General features: G+C 41.6%; 2 protein-coding genes across 3 annotated transcripts in view; one reads left to right on the forward strand and one right to left on the reverse strand.

The window, feature by feature from the left end:
* pcolce2b (procollagen C-endopeptidase enhancer 2b) overlaps window positions 1-6,766 on the reverse strand; it is an 8,410-nt gene extending 1,644 nt beyond the window's left edge. Inside the window, exons 1-8 of one of the 2 annotated variants that reach the window (XR_013793836.1) lie at window positions 6,553-6,766; window positions 6,262-6,370; window positions 5,615-5,870; window positions 4,465-4,589; window positions 4,226-4,362; window positions 3,962-4,129; window positions 2,846-2,929; window positions 326-493 (exon numbers count right to left, since the gene is read on the reverse strand). Coding sequence is in view for 1 of the 2 variants with exons in the window: in XM_079575757.1 (XP_079431883.1) it covers window positions 326-493; window positions 2,846-2,929; window positions 3,966-4,129; window positions 4,226-4,362; window positions 4,465-4,589; window positions 5,615-5,870; window positions 6,262-6,370; window positions 6,553-6,701 (1,192 nt within the window). In the remaining variant the exon portion in view is untranslated. The remainder of the gene's footprint in view (window positions 1-325; window positions 494-2,845; window positions 2,930-3,961; window positions 4,130-4,225; window positions 4,363-4,464; window positions 4,590-5,614; window positions 5,871-6,261; window positions 6,371-6,552) is intronic. The other variant, XM_079575757.1, reaches the window with a different exon arrangement.
* Window positions 6,767-7,451: 685 nt separating this feature from the next.
* Window positions 7,452-16,663, forward strand: u2surp (U2 snRNP-associated SURP domain containing). The gene is made up of 26 exons (XM_079575844.1): window positions 7,452-7,555; window positions 10,100-10,198; window positions 10,269-10,383; window positions 10,475-10,599; window positions 10,664-10,734; window positions 10,802-10,890; window positions 11,006-11,041; window positions 11,147-11,229; window positions 11,301-11,466; window positions 11,545-11,756; window positions 12,084-12,127; window positions 13,256-13,360; window positions 13,442-13,508; window positions 13,589-13,752; window positions 13,826-13,988; window positions 14,066-14,145; window positions 14,230-14,317; window positions 14,396-14,533; window positions 14,728-14,917; window positions 14,996-15,076; window positions 15,160-15,211; window positions 15,285-15,405; window positions 15,489-15,599; window positions 15,664-15,797; window positions 15,929-16,108; window positions 16,215-16,663. Exons 1-26 carry the CDS (start codon window positions 7,511-7,513, stop codon window positions 16,354-16,356), a joined length of 2,901 nt encoding a protein of 966 aa, XP_079431970.1. The 5' UTR covers window positions 7,452-7,510; the 3' UTR covers window positions 16,357-16,663.
* Window positions 16,664-16,779: the final 116 nt, after the last annotated feature.

Consider the following 16,779-nt stretch of genomic DNA (forward strand, 5'->3'; position numbering starts at 1 on the left):
CCTGACCAACCTGGGGGTCGGGAGACAAATTTGGGGGGTCACTAGATCATTTAGGTAAAATAATCTAGTGTTTTATTGTAGCATGTGTTTGCTATTTTACCAGAGTGCCATTATTTGTTTGATGAATTTTCAGCCATTTTTTTTCTTTGGTTTTTAAGAATTATGTAGGCTAATGTTTATTTTATGGGGGTCGCGGCCCCAAAAGATTGAGAACCACTGGTCTATAGAATAACATAGGAATAAACAGAGGGATGTAAATACCTCCTGAATCCACTGTAGCTCATTAATGTAGATATAGATCATATTTAAGTAGAATTTCACTCACCTCTTCTGATAAATGGACACTTCTTGCACAGGATTACTATCTTGGTGCTCATAGTCTTCCCGGCCTGCTGGATGGCCAAGTTGCCCTCCTTATACAGGTTGATGATAGAAACTGTAGCATATGTGCTTCCTCCTCTCACCACCGCTGTTATAACTGTGCCTGTAATGACTGAGAAGAGGAGACAGAGGTCAGGTGAACCTCGATGCTAATCAAAGATTGAATAAAGTTACTATCAGAATGCATTGACCAGATTTAGCCCCGTGTAGGCTTTGATTGTGACTTATATTGTTGTAAAGGTCCAATAGCCTTAATGTCTCGAGCAGAATAAATGTATTACCTTCAAAACAACTTAGGGAGTCTTGAAGGTTAGGTAACCTTCAGCAGAAGTCAAAGCATGAGGCGCCAGAGAGACAATGTTATGGCTTTACTACTTATTAATCATTGGAACAGCCCAAACTATCATACAAAACAATGGAAGGTCGTCTATTTTTGCCCACCAACTCCTATTCAAGGCTGGGAAGTTTTCAAAATAGGGTAGAAAACACAGTATATTTAAAGCATCACTTTCCACTTTCATAAAGCATATGATCAAATTGAATTGGAATCCATTTGGGTTTTAGTTGTTTTATAGTAATGGGGGGAAAAAGGCATTTTAAGGTTAAAATACTATATATATATTTTTTAAATCATGCCTGTTTCCTTTCTAAAGACATGTAAACATTCAATCAACCAGGAAAGAGGTGGACATTGTGTTACCCAGAAGCAAGTTTGACACAATGGGCAACTTTTTAAGGAAAAATTAGTTTAAGTTATTATTTTCCAAGAAGTTTAGATTTTATACCAGTTTGATTTTTAATGACATTCAAACCTGCGTTATGCAACTTTTTAGGCGAGAAAAAAAAGGTGATATTTGTGCGTATGAGACCTTGTAGTGGCCCAAACGGCTGTATGAGTGGTCAGCATGGCACCTTTACTTTGGATCACGGTGGTCTCTACAACGCTCCAGTATCAATTGTTTTGTAGGTTTTCTGGCGAGAGGCTCCGTCAGCAGTGAAAACTTTCCACAAAATTGATCCTGGAGCGTCCTAGAGACCACTGTGATGGAAAGTAAAGGCGCCATGCTGACCACACATACAGCCACTGGGTCACTACAAGGTCTAATACGCACAAACTTTTTTTCTACATAAAAAAATTGCATAATGCACCTTTAAGGTAACCTGGCTAACGCCATGCTGCTGTGTGCGCTCGAATCATTTCGAACTGCACAACAGCCTGGGGACCATGGCCAAAATTTCGCGTGGATTTGGGAACCAATCACAGAAGTTTATTTACGGATCAAACATGACAGCAGCAGACGCAACGCTATTTTTCGATCGAGCTTTAGGCCGTCTTCTAAATGAAATAGTTTAGCTCGAAAGTTTACAGCGGGTACGTCATACGTCATCGGATACGATGATACGATTGGCTGTGGCTACGTGGAGACGCATGATAGACGTTCGTAGCGTCCCGTAAACCACACCTCTCCTACGAGAAAATGAATTGGTGGTCCCCAGACTAAATATCACTTGGGATTTTAGTCTGGCGTTAGCCAGGCTACCTTTAAGGCCTTACTTTTGGCAAAATTCATTTAATGACTTTTAATGCTTTTTAATGACTCGTGCAAATCCTGGTTGTAGATGCCATTCCGAAGACTATTGATCGAATTGAATTGATTGAATATGAAGCTCTGCACCGACCTGCTGTATGTTGGTCTATCTAGTGGTTTGTACAAACATTTTGCATTAGGATAAGTCAAAGGTTATTTCAGGAGACGAGTCTAAACCCAGATACTACCAATATGTCTGGACTTCACATCTGCCAATTTCATTTCCTGCAGTGCATGAGACAAACCGGACCACAGCCTGTCTACAAAGCTTCTGCAGCAACTCGTGGACTATTGACAGAAGAAAGAAAAGAGATTACTCGACAAACTATTTTTATTCCTTTTTCTTAAGCCTTTGATTACAAGTGATGTAACTTTGTGCGCAGCCTCTTGCACCACATCAGACAGTTTTCCATTCGTACTCGCCTTCCCTGCATGCAAATGCCACTGAACTCTTTGAAATGCCAATCAGGTGTTGGTGGTAAACAAGTTTGCGAGGGAAAACATCAGAAAGGGAAGGCTGTGGCTGAATCAACACATTCATGTATCAACGGCCAGAGACGCTTGATATGTTTGGATAGGGAGGAAAAAATGTGTCTGACTGTACACACACACACACTGCTTCTCCTCCCAACGGGCAATCAAGGAAGTCTTTGATATATACAGTGGAAAAATCACAGCCTCAAAGATAGAACCATGACAAACCACATCTTATGAGGGAGTCCTAATCTGACGTCAGCAGTCTGTGCTTCTTTAGCCCACGAGCAAAAGAAGATACGTTCAATAATATCCGAAAATGAATGTATTCAAAGATAAACATAGCCACATGGAGGAAAGCGGTTTGAAGAATTAGTGGCATAAAGTAGAAATGTTCTTACCGAAATTGCTGGAGCAGTAATTGCTCACAAGAGTTCCCCGCCTTTTGCATTTCTGCTGACATAAGGCGGCTGAGTATTTCAGAGCTGTGGAGACACAAGCACAGATAACACGGTCATAACTTTGTAAGTCATTTTAAAAAGAAAGACACCACTTTAGCATTGATTTGCAAATCTACTGCTGCGACCGCTGTTACTAAAGTTGTTATGTTTACCTATTACCCATTTTTAGTAACGTGTATGCTGTTTGTGGAAAAAAGCACCTTATTGTAAAGCATTTTTATTATTCAATGTGTGAACTAGCCGACTCTTGTGGCTGTTATCATTATCATGACAGTAAAGCTCCACTTAGCTGCCTGAAAGTCGTAAAATGTTCTTATAACCTCACCCCTGTGATGTGAAGAATTGGGGTGCTAGAAATACAGTACGTTGGAATAGTCAGCAATGAATTTTAACCACAACTAATTAATTTTGACTCCTTTCATTGTTTGTGAACAAGAAATCGGGTTCAGGGCCTTTAGTAGTGTGTAGTGTTACAAACCCTGAGGAAGACATTCACAGTAACAGTGTGGTCTGTTGAGTAATGCGATATTCTGATCATTCCACATCTGTTTTTCACATGAAATTCAGTACAGATTATTCAAGGGTAAAATGAGCTTCCAAAGAAAAGCAGTCACTTCATAAATATTATTCTGAATAAACTTACATTTTGAAAGCTTGGTAACGTGGTGAGTCGCGTACTTCAAGTAATAGTAACTAAATGAAATGGCAATGAGCACAAGTATTTCTAGTAGTAGTGGTAATATGGTTGTTGTAGTTGCACTATAAAGTATGAAGTTAAATATCTATTACTGCTTCAGCTTGACCACAGGTATTTTAAACTTGCAGCATGGTTACTTGAGTGCTTTGCTGGAGGACTGCTCATATTTAGTCACTAGTCACGGTATGACATCATACAGAGAAAAGCCAAAAATAACCTGGCATGAGTGAGGGAAAAACAATGAGACGGAATGTGAGAAAATGATCTGTATTTATGGGCCCTTATGCGCGATCAGAAAGCTCTGTACCTATGAGCGTGCCCAAAGTGATCTAGAATGTGTTAAGATTGAAAGCTGATACCTACGTATGGGCCTGGAGGTGGCTGGCTGCGTGGTGGTGGTGGGCGGGATAGTGGTGGTGGGGAACTTCTTGGGTCTGAATTTGTAGTGTCCTATGAAGCCGTCTGCGGTCAGGCTGAGGTCTGACAGGAACTGGATCAGGAGCTGGTTGCCGTCAGAGAACACGGGCCTGAGGGGGAAGAGGCAGGAGGCAGACCGCTGGTAACGTGAGCGCCACACAGGAGAGGAAGCGCGCCGTCTGGAAAATAAAGCCGGAATCACCTACGCTGGGGGGCTGTCTCCGCAGAATTTGCCGATCCTCTTTGCGTCGTTGATTTCGGCTCCGTTGAAGATGGACACGTGGTCATAGCGGCAGTAGTTGTCCCGTTCCACGTCGAACTTCTCAAACTTGACTTCTATGATCTGTGTTCGGGCACAAAGAGTATAATACAATGTCAGAAGGGCACATCATTCTTTCTCCAATGCTGTGATTTACATATACTCAACAGCAGCCTACCAACCAACCTGGTTTTTGGGTGCAACTATGTGCCAGGAGCAGGTAACGCCAGCTGGGTAATCCTTCTCAGGCCAGTTTGGTGTCTTGAATGTTCCTGAGGGCTTGTCCAACCGCCCTCCACAGTATTGATCACCTGTAAGATTGTAAAACATTTCTCTTGCAACTTTTCTCTTTGTCGTTCGTCACAGCATATTATTGTAACCTCGGCAGTATGACTTGCAAATGTCGATTTTTGTTGGACACAGCTCGTGGCTAAATTGGTGTTTCTCTTTGGGATAGTTGAGTTTAGCTCAAGGACAAAAATAGACAAGAAGACCGGTGGTTGAGCTGTGGTATTCTGACAACACAGTTCACTAAGATCTTTTGTGTACACGCAAGCACAGCAACCACTGTCAATTACAGCCGTCAACCCCTTTCAGGCCAGAGAACAGACCAGCCATTAAAATTCCCTAAACAGGGCAGATAAGACATGTAACCTGTACAGAGGAAATGGCTGTTAAGTGCTGCCTTTCGAGTGTACGGTTCACAGAAAGACCAGTGAGACATTCCACATCACTCTGACGGAATGATTAAGATGTCTTTTGCCTTTTTGTACAGATCCCTGGGCTTTGTCGGAACAATTAAAGGGTCAGAGGTTGTCAGTCTACATGCAATAGTTCAAGACCTAATAATTGATTATGTTATCTAAATGTACATTGAATTGAACATGGGGTCGGCACTTATAAGCTTATTGCTTCGGCCGACTCCATTTTGAGCATCCACACTGTATGAATTTTGGAAGATAAGATGAATGCAAAATTGCTCAAATAAAAACCTTAAACTTAAACTTAAACTAAAGGTTTTATCACAATACTGCACTGCTGGACATAATTTAGTCCAATTGCAGTCTATTTTAAACCCTTTTAGACCTGATTTAGTCATGTTTTGATCTTGATCTAGGCTTGGTGGTAAAAACAATTCTGAAGCGGTGCTTGGTGAACCCCTTAAGGTATTTATAGTGATAAAGTGATACAGCAACTTTTTATAATAAGCGTGTGTGGCAGCAACGACTCAATGCAGCTAAAAACTTTACTTTACTTTTAGTTGGTTCAGCATGTAAACCTATATCATGAATAGGTTACATCCATTAAATGAAAATGGAATGGATATACTTCTTACCCCTCTCATGTGGATGTGCAGAGGAGAAAACGGCCAGAAACCCACTCCCCGCCGTGTTGGCGTCCGAAACCATCTGCACGAGCATCTTGTTGCCCGTGGAAACCAGGGCTCCGGGTTTGAATGTGCCACAGAAGCGGCCGAGCCTCTGCCCATTCGCATGTCCGCTGTACACGTCCACGTAGTCGTAGCGGCACAGGTTATCATTCTCCAAGTCGATGGAGCGGAAGGCAAGGACCACCACCTTTCCCTCGGGCACCTGGGAGAAAAGCCACATCTGGTTTTAACAATGCAACATGCTACTGAGCTGTCCAAGTGATGAATGGACGAATCAACAAGTGAATGATACTGTATTAGAAAAATGATAGCGGTCGCAAAATATGAATGAAAAGATAGTGCTGTATAAATGAAATGAAGATCTTTCCCAGACCTATACAGAAACTTTGAACTTCTGCTTTGACTTTGAACTCAATTTATTATTATGAAGCAATCAATAACTACTAACTAATGTGAAATACAATGTATAACACAGCACTGCACAAAACAACAACAACCAGTAGCCTATTTGGCTGGGTCTGTTATTTGTCTGGGGTTTTTGTCTCTCGTACAGAGCCTAAACCTTGCAAACTTGTAATCAAAAAGTCACTCACTGTAATCCTCCACACACATTTGGTATTGGGTGGGTAAACTCCTGGATACCCCTGGCTTCCAATAACTCCAGAGTCTCCGGTGATATTCCCTCCACACGTGAAGCTGGGTCTAGAAGAAACCAACGAAACTATGAGATAGGCAGCAATTTCACGTTCCTCACCAGTGCGTAAAAATCCACCAGTAATGCAACCTCTGAATGAGTAGGCTATTCTTTAAAACGCACACCTTGACCAACAACGTATGGGGGGCACTGCCTTGTTCAAGAGTAAATAAAAATAAAAATAAAGTACCTCCGATGAGACTGCGCACAAATTTCAGTGAAGAACAGCAGACACCATGCGCTAAAAAGGCTGCACGTCCTCCACATGGTGGGTTTGAGGGCGCTTCTCCGCATCTCCCACCGTGGCATGAATGGCATTGTGTGGAACAATCCGGACATGGGGCAGAAAAGTAGCCGGGTGCTCCAGAGGGGAGTTTCAGCAACTGCACTCTGACTGGAGCAGTGGAGCTGATGATGAATATAGCGTTTGTTCTGCGTGGTAGGAGGGACGGAGCAAACGTGTATAGAAAGGGGGCAAACACAGACACGCTGGGAGAGGTTTCTACTGCGAGATTGCAGGTTTCATAGGTCAAAAAAACAAAACAAAAAACTAGTCTCCAAGTGACAGAATGATGTATCTTAGTTAAGGCGTTACATTAGGAGTATAAAGGTTTATCCTCGGAATTCTGCTACGACTACATTTCATGTTACAAGCATAGGTGCAAGGCTATAATAATAATACTCTACGCTATTTAGAACCGTGGTGAAGTTAGTTTCACATTGGACGTTGGATATTTGGCTCCAGCATCTCCGGCGGGAGCTTCCCTTTACAGCGTTACTCCCCAAACCCAGACAGAGCGGGTGGGACGCTGTGAAGCGAAGCTCCCGCCGGAGATGCTGGAGCCAAATATCCAATGTCCAACGTGAAACTAAGGAGCACATCGGCAGCGCCCTCTTCTGGCCAGTTTTATTGCTGGTCTTGCGTACGCGTTCACATTGATATTTGCGCACAATACATGGCCTTTACATTGGAGCCATGCGTAGGCCTTATAACATGTTCTTGTCATTAATAGTTTTCTAAAATATATTATTTTACATATATCATGAAATACTGCCGCATGTTTGCCTCGGTAGTTGACTATGTCGTCTAAGTCACGTTTATTCCTATCGCCTAGATAATCGATTACCGATCAGAAGTCCCTCAAAAGATGGCGGACAAAACCCCCGGTGGCTCTCAAAAAGCTAGCGCTAAGGTAATAACGACTTTTAAAAAATGTTTAGTCTTCTATAATTACGTTTCGGTGTGACAAAGTAACAACGTTAACTGTCCACGTGAACACTTGTCTTAAAGAGCCTAGCTAAATGCAAACTGTGAGGAAATATGAAGAAATGTGCGCTACGAATGCTATTAACATAGCTAGTTCAGCTAACGCTAACCTTTGGCACTGACTGGATGGCTATAGCCTTAGATCAAGCTGTCCCTGTCATCTACACTCGTTCAATGGATCCATTTGGAATAACAAACATGACTTAGGGCTTTTCATTAAAGACATGTATTGTATCTGTGTCTGAAAGACATACGGGCCGAGCCCCCGGCGTGTCGTGGAAGTACTAGTTTCTCCTGAAGCTACTTGTTTGTAACATGTATGTTTTTGGCGTGTAAACGCACTTATTTTATTTGAATCATTCTGACGAATGGCTCATTAAGTGGTCTGCTGCATTGGGCACGTTTACACCTCATCTAGGTGTAAACGATGATATCTGATATCTGGAGTTCTGCGATTACTTTAGTGCCTGTATATTACTGCAGTGAACCAATGACAAACCACATTAACACTTGCATTACTTTCAATAATATTCTGATATCTCGTTTTTTGCAATTTTATCCATGATCTGATTTCAGATGTTTACATCTGTGCTTGTGCAAAACGAGTAAACAAAACCCTGATTATAATTATTGTAGAGACGAGAAAATGTTTATTATCTAAACTCTTGAAAACCAGTATAAGAATGCTTTATATATAAAGGCATTAATGATAATGACATTTCAAATAATCTGAATGACTCTGCTGAATGAAGCTAATTACAGTGAGCAGAGGCTGGATTTCAGATATTTAAATTACTCAACGACTTGTACACACCAGTTATGATTATTCAATTCAATTCAAAGAAATTTATTTTTCCCGTGAGGGTACTTCATTTGTGGTCTGGTACACTCGTACATCCATACCAACTATACAAGTAAAAAGATAAAAATAATAATATATTCATGGATTTATGAAGTTATGCTTAAAGCAATTTCTTTATCGTTTTAGTATATATGATATGATGGGGTTGGCATGGCCGATATATTGGCTGATATTTTAAGGAATTTAATTTGTAATTTTTTTTGTCTTTAAAAGTTTCAATCAATGTGGGTTTTTCTAAAGCCGATGTCGATTTGCACCGCTGATATTAAAGGCCATATTTTTAAATATGTCTTGTCTATAATCCTGTGTATGGAGCTTCTAAACGTGTTGAACTGTGACAGCAGGGGGCGCTCAGCTGTATAATCATGTTTAATAGGTACTTTAGAGGGAGCTCATTTGAAAGACAAAAATCTGTAGATTGCAAAACATGAAAGTCTCAGTCTCTTAAGAATCTGAAATTATATGCAAAAATCTACAACATAAAATGTATAATACAGGTGCACAGAGTTGTGATCGCCGTTAAGTCTCTATTACAGGGGTGCCCAAACTTTTTGTCTCCGAGGGCCAAAATTAAAAAGTGCCTGTGAGTCGCGGGCCAAACACGGCGATGTCAAGCACGAAAAACACATATAACTGCAAATTATAAATTACTTTTTTTTATTTACTAGACTTTTTTTGATAGCCTACATTTGCATGTGGTTCTATGTATGCAAATAACATGTTATATTTAAACAAATGGTAACTATGGCTAACTAAGTCAATTTTTAACATGTACTGTTGTTGATGTCAACAACCTTGCAGTAAAAGTTGGAAAACTGTGAAAGTTGATGCTACAACGCTCTGTAAATGATAAATAGCAAGACACCACAACAGTGTTTCCTTAACTTTGCGAAAGGAGTGAAACAGCGCCCCCAACTTGACGCTAGTGGTCAAAAGGTGTACTGCATCCATATTTACCATTGAGAATGAATGGAAGAGAGTTAGTATTAACCACACACAGCGCAAAAGTAGGTCACTCTCTGGCGGGGCTACAGAATTGTTTCGGCGGGCTAAATTTGGCCCGCGGGCCCCACTTTGAGCACCCCAGCTCTACCACTTTCGGTTACGGAGATATCTTGATTTTTATCTGTTTCAGAGACATATTGATAATATATCAATACCATATCAGTCGGTCCCTTGTAAATACTATTATATAACTATTGCAGGGGAGAGCGGGGTGGGTTGGGTCACACTTAGCTTTACTCCCTAGGCTTTCAACATTTTGCCAAGATACTAACTATGCACACTTTCCAGAACAATGGATAGATGGCTCTAAATAATGAGGCTTTATTATTCAATAGAAAAACAATGACATTTTTATTATTGCGATGAATCTTTGACCCAACCCAGGTGTCAAAGATCTAAGGCTTGGGACCCAACTCTTCACCTCCAGCCAAACAACACATGAGCTTTAGTCAATGATCAAGATACCTATCTAGTCTTTAGATTATTACTATTCATCATCATGGAAATGATGATAAATGAGAGTCAAGTTCTTCAACTTGGGGCAGTTTTCCTGTTTGTTCTGTGTGTCGTGACTCGTGACCTGTTCTGTCTTTACACCTGCAGGCGCTACTTGAGAGCAAACTGAAATCCTTCAGCATCGGAAAAATGTCAGGAGCAAAACGTACTTTAAGCAAAAAAGAGCAAGACGAGATAAAGAAAAAGGTACGTGGTGCTGTGGCGGAAAACAAGTGCAATCTAGATCAACACTAATACTGTTTTTTGCTACTTGCAGGAAGATGAGAGAGCTGCCGCAGAAATTTATGAAGAGTTTCTCGCTGCTTTTGAAGGTGGAGGAGACGGAAAAGTTAAAGCCTTTGTCAGAGGCGGTATTGCAAATGCTTCAAAAGGTATTTTTGAAATAATAAACATATGGATGGAGCAATTTCAGGGTATTTGGAGCAGTTGTTTTAACCTGTGTATTTTCTTAACTCTGTGTAGAAGAAGCAGCAGCCGATGAGAAAAAAGGAAAATTGTACAAACCCAAATCCCGTTTTGAACCACCAGTGAAAAATATGTTGCCTTTGGAAACGCCGTCTCAGTTTATACCTTTAGATAAAAGACAAGTGAGTATTCTGCCAAATGTGCACGTGTTCTTCGTTTAGATCATTAATCAAACCGTTTCTATAGGCTTTGAAGAAAAATGCTGAAAAGGAAAAGAAGAAAAGCAATCTAGAGCTCTTTAAGGAAGAACTTAAACAGTAAGTACATAATGCTCTGGAACAAGCAACAGTGTTGAGCAACATGTAAAACGAAACGCCTTTGCAGAATCCAAGAGGAGCGGGATGAGCGGCACAAGCTGAAAGGCCGCGTTAGCCGATTTGAACCCGTCTCTGGAGCGGATGGAAGACGCTCTTGTAAGTGCTGTTAACTGAGTTTCATATGTTAGCAAGTAGAAGCCACACCCTGAGCACCCCCTTCACCCAACTTCATCCCGAAACAAAATTTATACTGCTTTTCTGCTTCTTTTAGCGGATGGTTCCTCACGAAGAAACCGTCCGTCCAGTGGTAAATTTGACTCAATACAGTGGCTGTGAATGTGAATGTTCTGTAAGGCCGAATGTCCTCCACCAGTCTGCTGTAGGAAAAGTTGTTTCTTCTCTGTCTCCACAGTTTTAGACGACAGTGCACCTGGTTCCCACGACGTAGGCGATCCATCCACAACTAACCTGTATTTGGGAAACATCAATCCACAGGTGGACTTACTGTCAAAATATGAACACTGTTTGCTGCTGAGGCAAACAAATGAGCCACTATGTTTTTCTAGATGAAAGAGGAGATGCTGTGTAAAGAGTTTGGGCGCTACGGTCCCCTGGCCAGTGTCAAGATCATGTGGCCGAGGACAGACGAGGAACGAGCTCGAGAGAGGAACTGTGGCTTTGTTGCTTTCATGAACAGGAGGGATGCAGAGCGTGCCCTGAAAAATCTCAATGGTGTGGCTGACTTTCTTTTTTCACATTAATTAGTTTCCCGCCTAATCACTGCTTTGACTTTCCTTTTTGCGATCGCAGGAAAAATGATCATGAATTTTGAGATGAAATTGGGCTGGGGCAAAGGCGTTCCTATACCCCCCCATCCCATCTACATCCCTCCTTCTATGATGGAGCACACACTGCCCCCACCTCCCTCTGGCCTGCCCTTCAATGCTCAGACCCGTGAGAGGCTAAAGAACCCTAACGCGCCCCTGCTTCCCCCGCCCAAAAACAAGGAGGAGTTTGAGAAGGTAACTCAGCACGCCAGCTTGAGAATTATCACATTGATCCAGATGAGACTGTTTCAGTATGTTGGCAAAAAGAAAATGTTTTTAATGCCAAGCTTTTTCTTTTTTTATTTCAAGTGAAGTGTAGCCTTTAGTTTAATTGATGTAGTCGAATGTCAGGTGTGTTGTGTAACTGTAGATGGGTGTTTTATTCCACTAGTGTCAGGGCGTAAGAATTAATTACCGAAGTAAAAAATGTTCACATTGAAATGTTTTTTTGTATTTTTGATTTGTTGCTATTCAACATTACTCACATTCTATGTTTATTATCTGATGTGACTTCATATACAGACTCTGTCGCAAGCCATAGTCAAAGTGGTTATCCCAACAGAAAGGTACATTTTCTTCTTTATAAATTGGTGTACAAACTTAAAAAGTAAACATAAAAAGTAAACATCCCAAGACAAACACTGATCATTTGGTCACTGTGTGCTACAGGGGCTGGTCTGTGTGACTGAGCAATGGTACTAATGTGTTCATTATAGTAATAGGAAAACACTACATACTGACAGTCTTCACTGTAACACCATAACTTACATTGTCACATAGCAGTACATCATGTCAGACATCGTTGCTTAGAGGCAGAAACCATAAGTCCATCACAGTCCCACCCCTTTCGCCAACAACTACGTGACCTCATTAGTGAGATATGTAGTCTGCTGATTCTAGGTCTGTTATTCTGACCATTGCTCAATCAGACGGTCTTTCCCCTTGGCCCATGTCACTCTTTTGGGAGCTCAGTAACTCTGGCCCCACTGAACAAATCCAAAGTTGGCAGTATTCCTCCAAAAGACCTTTGACATTGGCCTTGGTGAGCAGCACAAGTTGAACTGTCTGCAGCAGCGAGGGATCCGAAAAACATCATGGGATGGATTGGGAAAGTATACAGAATTTTACCCCGTCATTGGTACGATCACCTCCAATACAAGTAAATGTGATCTGTGTTGTTCAATCAAAGACATGCATTTGTCTTGTTCACTACTGTAGGATTACTGTTTGCACTCTGTATGTGACTGCTGTTAAACTAGTGGCCCTATTTACAGCCAAAGTTCAGGCATTTTGCTGTAAATTAGCCATCCCCTATGGCTCTGGCTATGTCGAAAAATTTTAATTATCTGAAATACACTGCAGTCTCGACAACAAAATTCCTCATCCATCAGTTTTGAAATTGGATTTTAATTGTGGATACTGTACCCTATTTTGCAGCCCAATTCATGCTTGCTTATGAAACTCCTCACAGTTGTCACATGGCTATTAATGCACCAACCATTAATGAGCTGAGGCATATATACACAGTACACATTTCTATGAACACTATGAAATGGATTGCACCCACTACATGAAGTGATTGGTACAGCTGTTAGGAGTATTAACAGCCAAGCATATTGTAGAACAGGTGCTAGGGTTGAAGCTCAAAGTGCAGTAGTCTGAATCCTTTTGCTTTAACTGTGCTTTTCTTGTAGGAATTTGCTTTCTCTTATTCATCGAATGATCGAGTTTGTGGTGCGTGAAGGCCCAATGTTTGAAGCCATGATTATGAACCGAGAACTCAACAATCCCATGTATAGGTGAGCGCAAAGGCTTATTTTATTGTCTTTGCTTGTTGTAAGAAGACTGAATAATATACAAACTTCTGATCGTTCACGCAGGTTTCTGTTTGAGAACCAGAGTCCAGCCCATGTGTATTATAGATGGAAGATTTATTCCATTCTGCAGGTATAATATGTAGCGTGTAAGGCATGTGAAGTAAAGGCACGTTAAAAGTACTGTATTTAACTTCTGCTTTAAATGTGCAGGGTGAATCACCGGCCAAATGGAGGACAGATGATTTTCGAATGTTTAAAAATGGCTCTTTTTGGCGTCCACCTCCCCTAAATCCTTACCTCCACGGGCCGTACGATGATAAAGAGGACGAGGAGGAAGAGGAGGAGGGGAACAAGAAAGGATCTTTAAAAGAGGAGTAAGGCACTCGCTCCTCGCACTTCACTTGCACATTTGCCTGTGTCGTTGACGTGCTAACTGTTGTTGTACAGTGAGCGAGATAAGTTGGAGGAGATGTTGCGCGGTCTGACTCCGCGGAGAGGAGACGTCGCTGAGGCCATGCTGTTTTGTCTTGACCACGCTGAGGCTGCAGAGGAGATAGTTGAATGTATCGCCGAATCTCTCTCTATCCTTAAAACGCCACTTCCTAAGAAGGCAAGACTCCGCTGTATTTATGAACACACTTGGCTTCTTTCATAAAATAAACCTTTTTTTTTTTTTTACACTTACAGATTGCTCGGTTGTACCTAGTTTCTGATGTGCTGTACAACTCCTCTGCAAAAGTAGCCAACGCTTCCTATTATAGAAAATAGTATGTAAAAGGAAAATTACACATTATTTAATATAGTCTAAATCTTCCTTTTTTTCATCTTGACTATTGTTTTTTTAATTGTAGTTTTGAGTCCAAACTTGGTCAGATATTCTCAGACTTGAATGCAACATACAAAACAATACAAGGCCACCTACAGAGTGAAAACTTCAAGGTACTGAAAATAATTTAATCTGTGCCTTTTGAAGAAAAAAAAGCTTTGTTTTACATCTTCAGTCTGTATCGTTTGTAGCAACGGGTCATGTCTTGTTTCCGCGCCTGGGAAGAATGGGCGGTTTACCCAGACCCTTTCCTCATCAAGCTCCAGAACATTTTCCTGGGTCTCGTAAATCTTTCTTTGGAAAAAGAACCTGCACCTCCTCTGCCTGAGGTAACTGATTTAAAGCAATGATGTTTAATGTTTTCTTTAAGGTATAAGGTATTTTCTCTCCATGTTTGTGCCCTACCCTAGAGTCAATGAGCATGAAATGAGTCCATGTCGTTGTCTTTTCCAAAAGATTCCAAAAGCTTGAGGGTGTGTTCATGTGTGTCGGGCCTGAAATATTTGTGCTGTTTTGTTCTCAGCCTGAAGCTGCCGAAGACTTGGATGGCGCCCCTATAGGAGAGTATATAGAGAGCACTGTCCTGGAGGATGTGGATGGGATGCCCATAGATGGAGCACAGATTGACGCCACCCAATTCGATGGTGCTCCTCTTGACGACCTGGACGGGGTTCCTATCCGGCAAATGGATGAGGACATTGATGGAATACCTTGTGAGTGCCAGACACCAAACAAACATTTGGGGACATGAATAACAGCGGGTTAAAACTGGTTCATGTTGTATTTCCCAGTTGATCAGTCCAAAGAGGCGGCCTTTAAAGTAGCACCTTCTAAATGGGAAGCGGTGGATGAGTCAGAATTGGAAGCTCAAGGTAAGATTTCAATAAAACCGATTCCGACTTCTTAAACTAAACTATAAAAGCTGTTGTGACTTAACGTTTTATATCATACTCAGCTGTGACAACATCCAAATGGGAAATATTTGAGCAACCAGAAGAAACAAAAAAGTAAGTCTATTAAGAATGTGAATTATTTTCATAACACACACGCTAAACATTTGACTCTGTCTTTGACAATTAGGAATGGGGATGGCAGTGATGACGATCGCTCTGAAGATCCACAGAACTACTCCAACCCCACTCGAGACGACGTGGACTACAAGGTTAATGAGGAGAAACGTTCAAAGCTCAGAGAAATTGAGGTTTGTCATCTCGCACAGACTGCATGGTGTACATGTGTGTACTATGTGTGATAGGTCAGTTCATCACTTCCCTTGTGTAACAGGTAAAGGTAATGAAGTTCCAGGATGAACTGGAATCAGGGAAAAGACCTAAGAAAACAGGTCAGAGTATTCAGGAACAAGTGGAGCACTATCGAGACAAACTACTGCAAAAGGTACTTGAGCAAAGAGGCGGGAAGCGGGTTCAGAAGTGCAGAATTATCAAATGTCTGTTTTCAGGAAAGAGAAAAGGAGAAGCTTGAACGGGAAAAAGAACGCGAGAGAAAAGAGTTGGAAAAAGCGGAGACACGACTAAAAGAGTTGAAGAAGGAGAAGGAGAAAGAAAAAGACGACACGCCAACCAGGAAGGACAGGTGAGTTGCTTTTGACAAATCGGTGAGAATACAGTTTTCTCACATACATAATAATGGACACCCTGGAATAGTTCCTTTTATGTGTTTTCGAATCAACTTGTGAATATTGACTTCTAACCGGTTTGTTGCAGTTCTAGGAAGCGGCATCACAGTAATTCTCCGAGTCCATCGCGCACCAGTAACAGACGAGGGCGTTCATCTTCACCTCGCTCAGAGAGGTCGGAGCGCTCGGACCGCTCCTACTCCAAAGACACTTCCTCCCGCTCCTCTTATAAAGATTCTCCACGCTCTAGTAAAAAGTCCTCCAGGAGGTACGATCGCCTCAGCTTAAATGTTGTACAGTGTTCAATAGCAGACAGACTATAAGCCGAACTAACAAACATACTGATTTCCTTTTTTTTTTTTTTCTTGATGCAGATCTCCCTCTCCTCGCACACCTAAACGTTCACGACGGTCACGCTCACGAACGCCCAAGAAATCCACAAAAAAGTCTCGCTCGAAGTCCCGCTCGCGCTCTCCTCATCGGTCTCACAAGAAATCAAAGAAAAGTAAACACTGACATTTCGTGGGACTGTAGCCCGCCTCTTCTGACGCTTCTCGGTGTGGACCCATCTCCAGCAGCTCCTCTGACGCACAGACACATCACTGCAGGGTGTTGCATGAGTTTCCATCAGGTCTGTTAAATGGACGGGGGCCATGGCTGTTTCGTTTTGTACAAATAAATAATGTAAATGTCGCCTCGGCCATCCCCATCACCTTCGGAGTGGATATTACCTCTGTGGTAACACACCACTCCCACAGCGTGTGATAATGACTGTAGTCTTTTATTCATGCTGTCAATTTCCGTTTTGTAGATTACATTAGAAAACAATTCCTAATAAACATGATTCTTTTTATATTTAAGTCTCAGTTTTTGAAGATGAATGGTATTAGGATTTAAAGTGCAACCAGGAGATTATACTTAAGGCGTAGTGTTATTTGT

Source organism: Gobius niger (genome assembly GCF_951799975.1).
Source record: "Gobius niger genome assembly, chromosome: 18".
Lineage (NCBI taxonomy): Eukaryota > Metazoa > Chordata > Actinopteri > Gobiiformes > Gobiidae > Gobius > Gobius niger.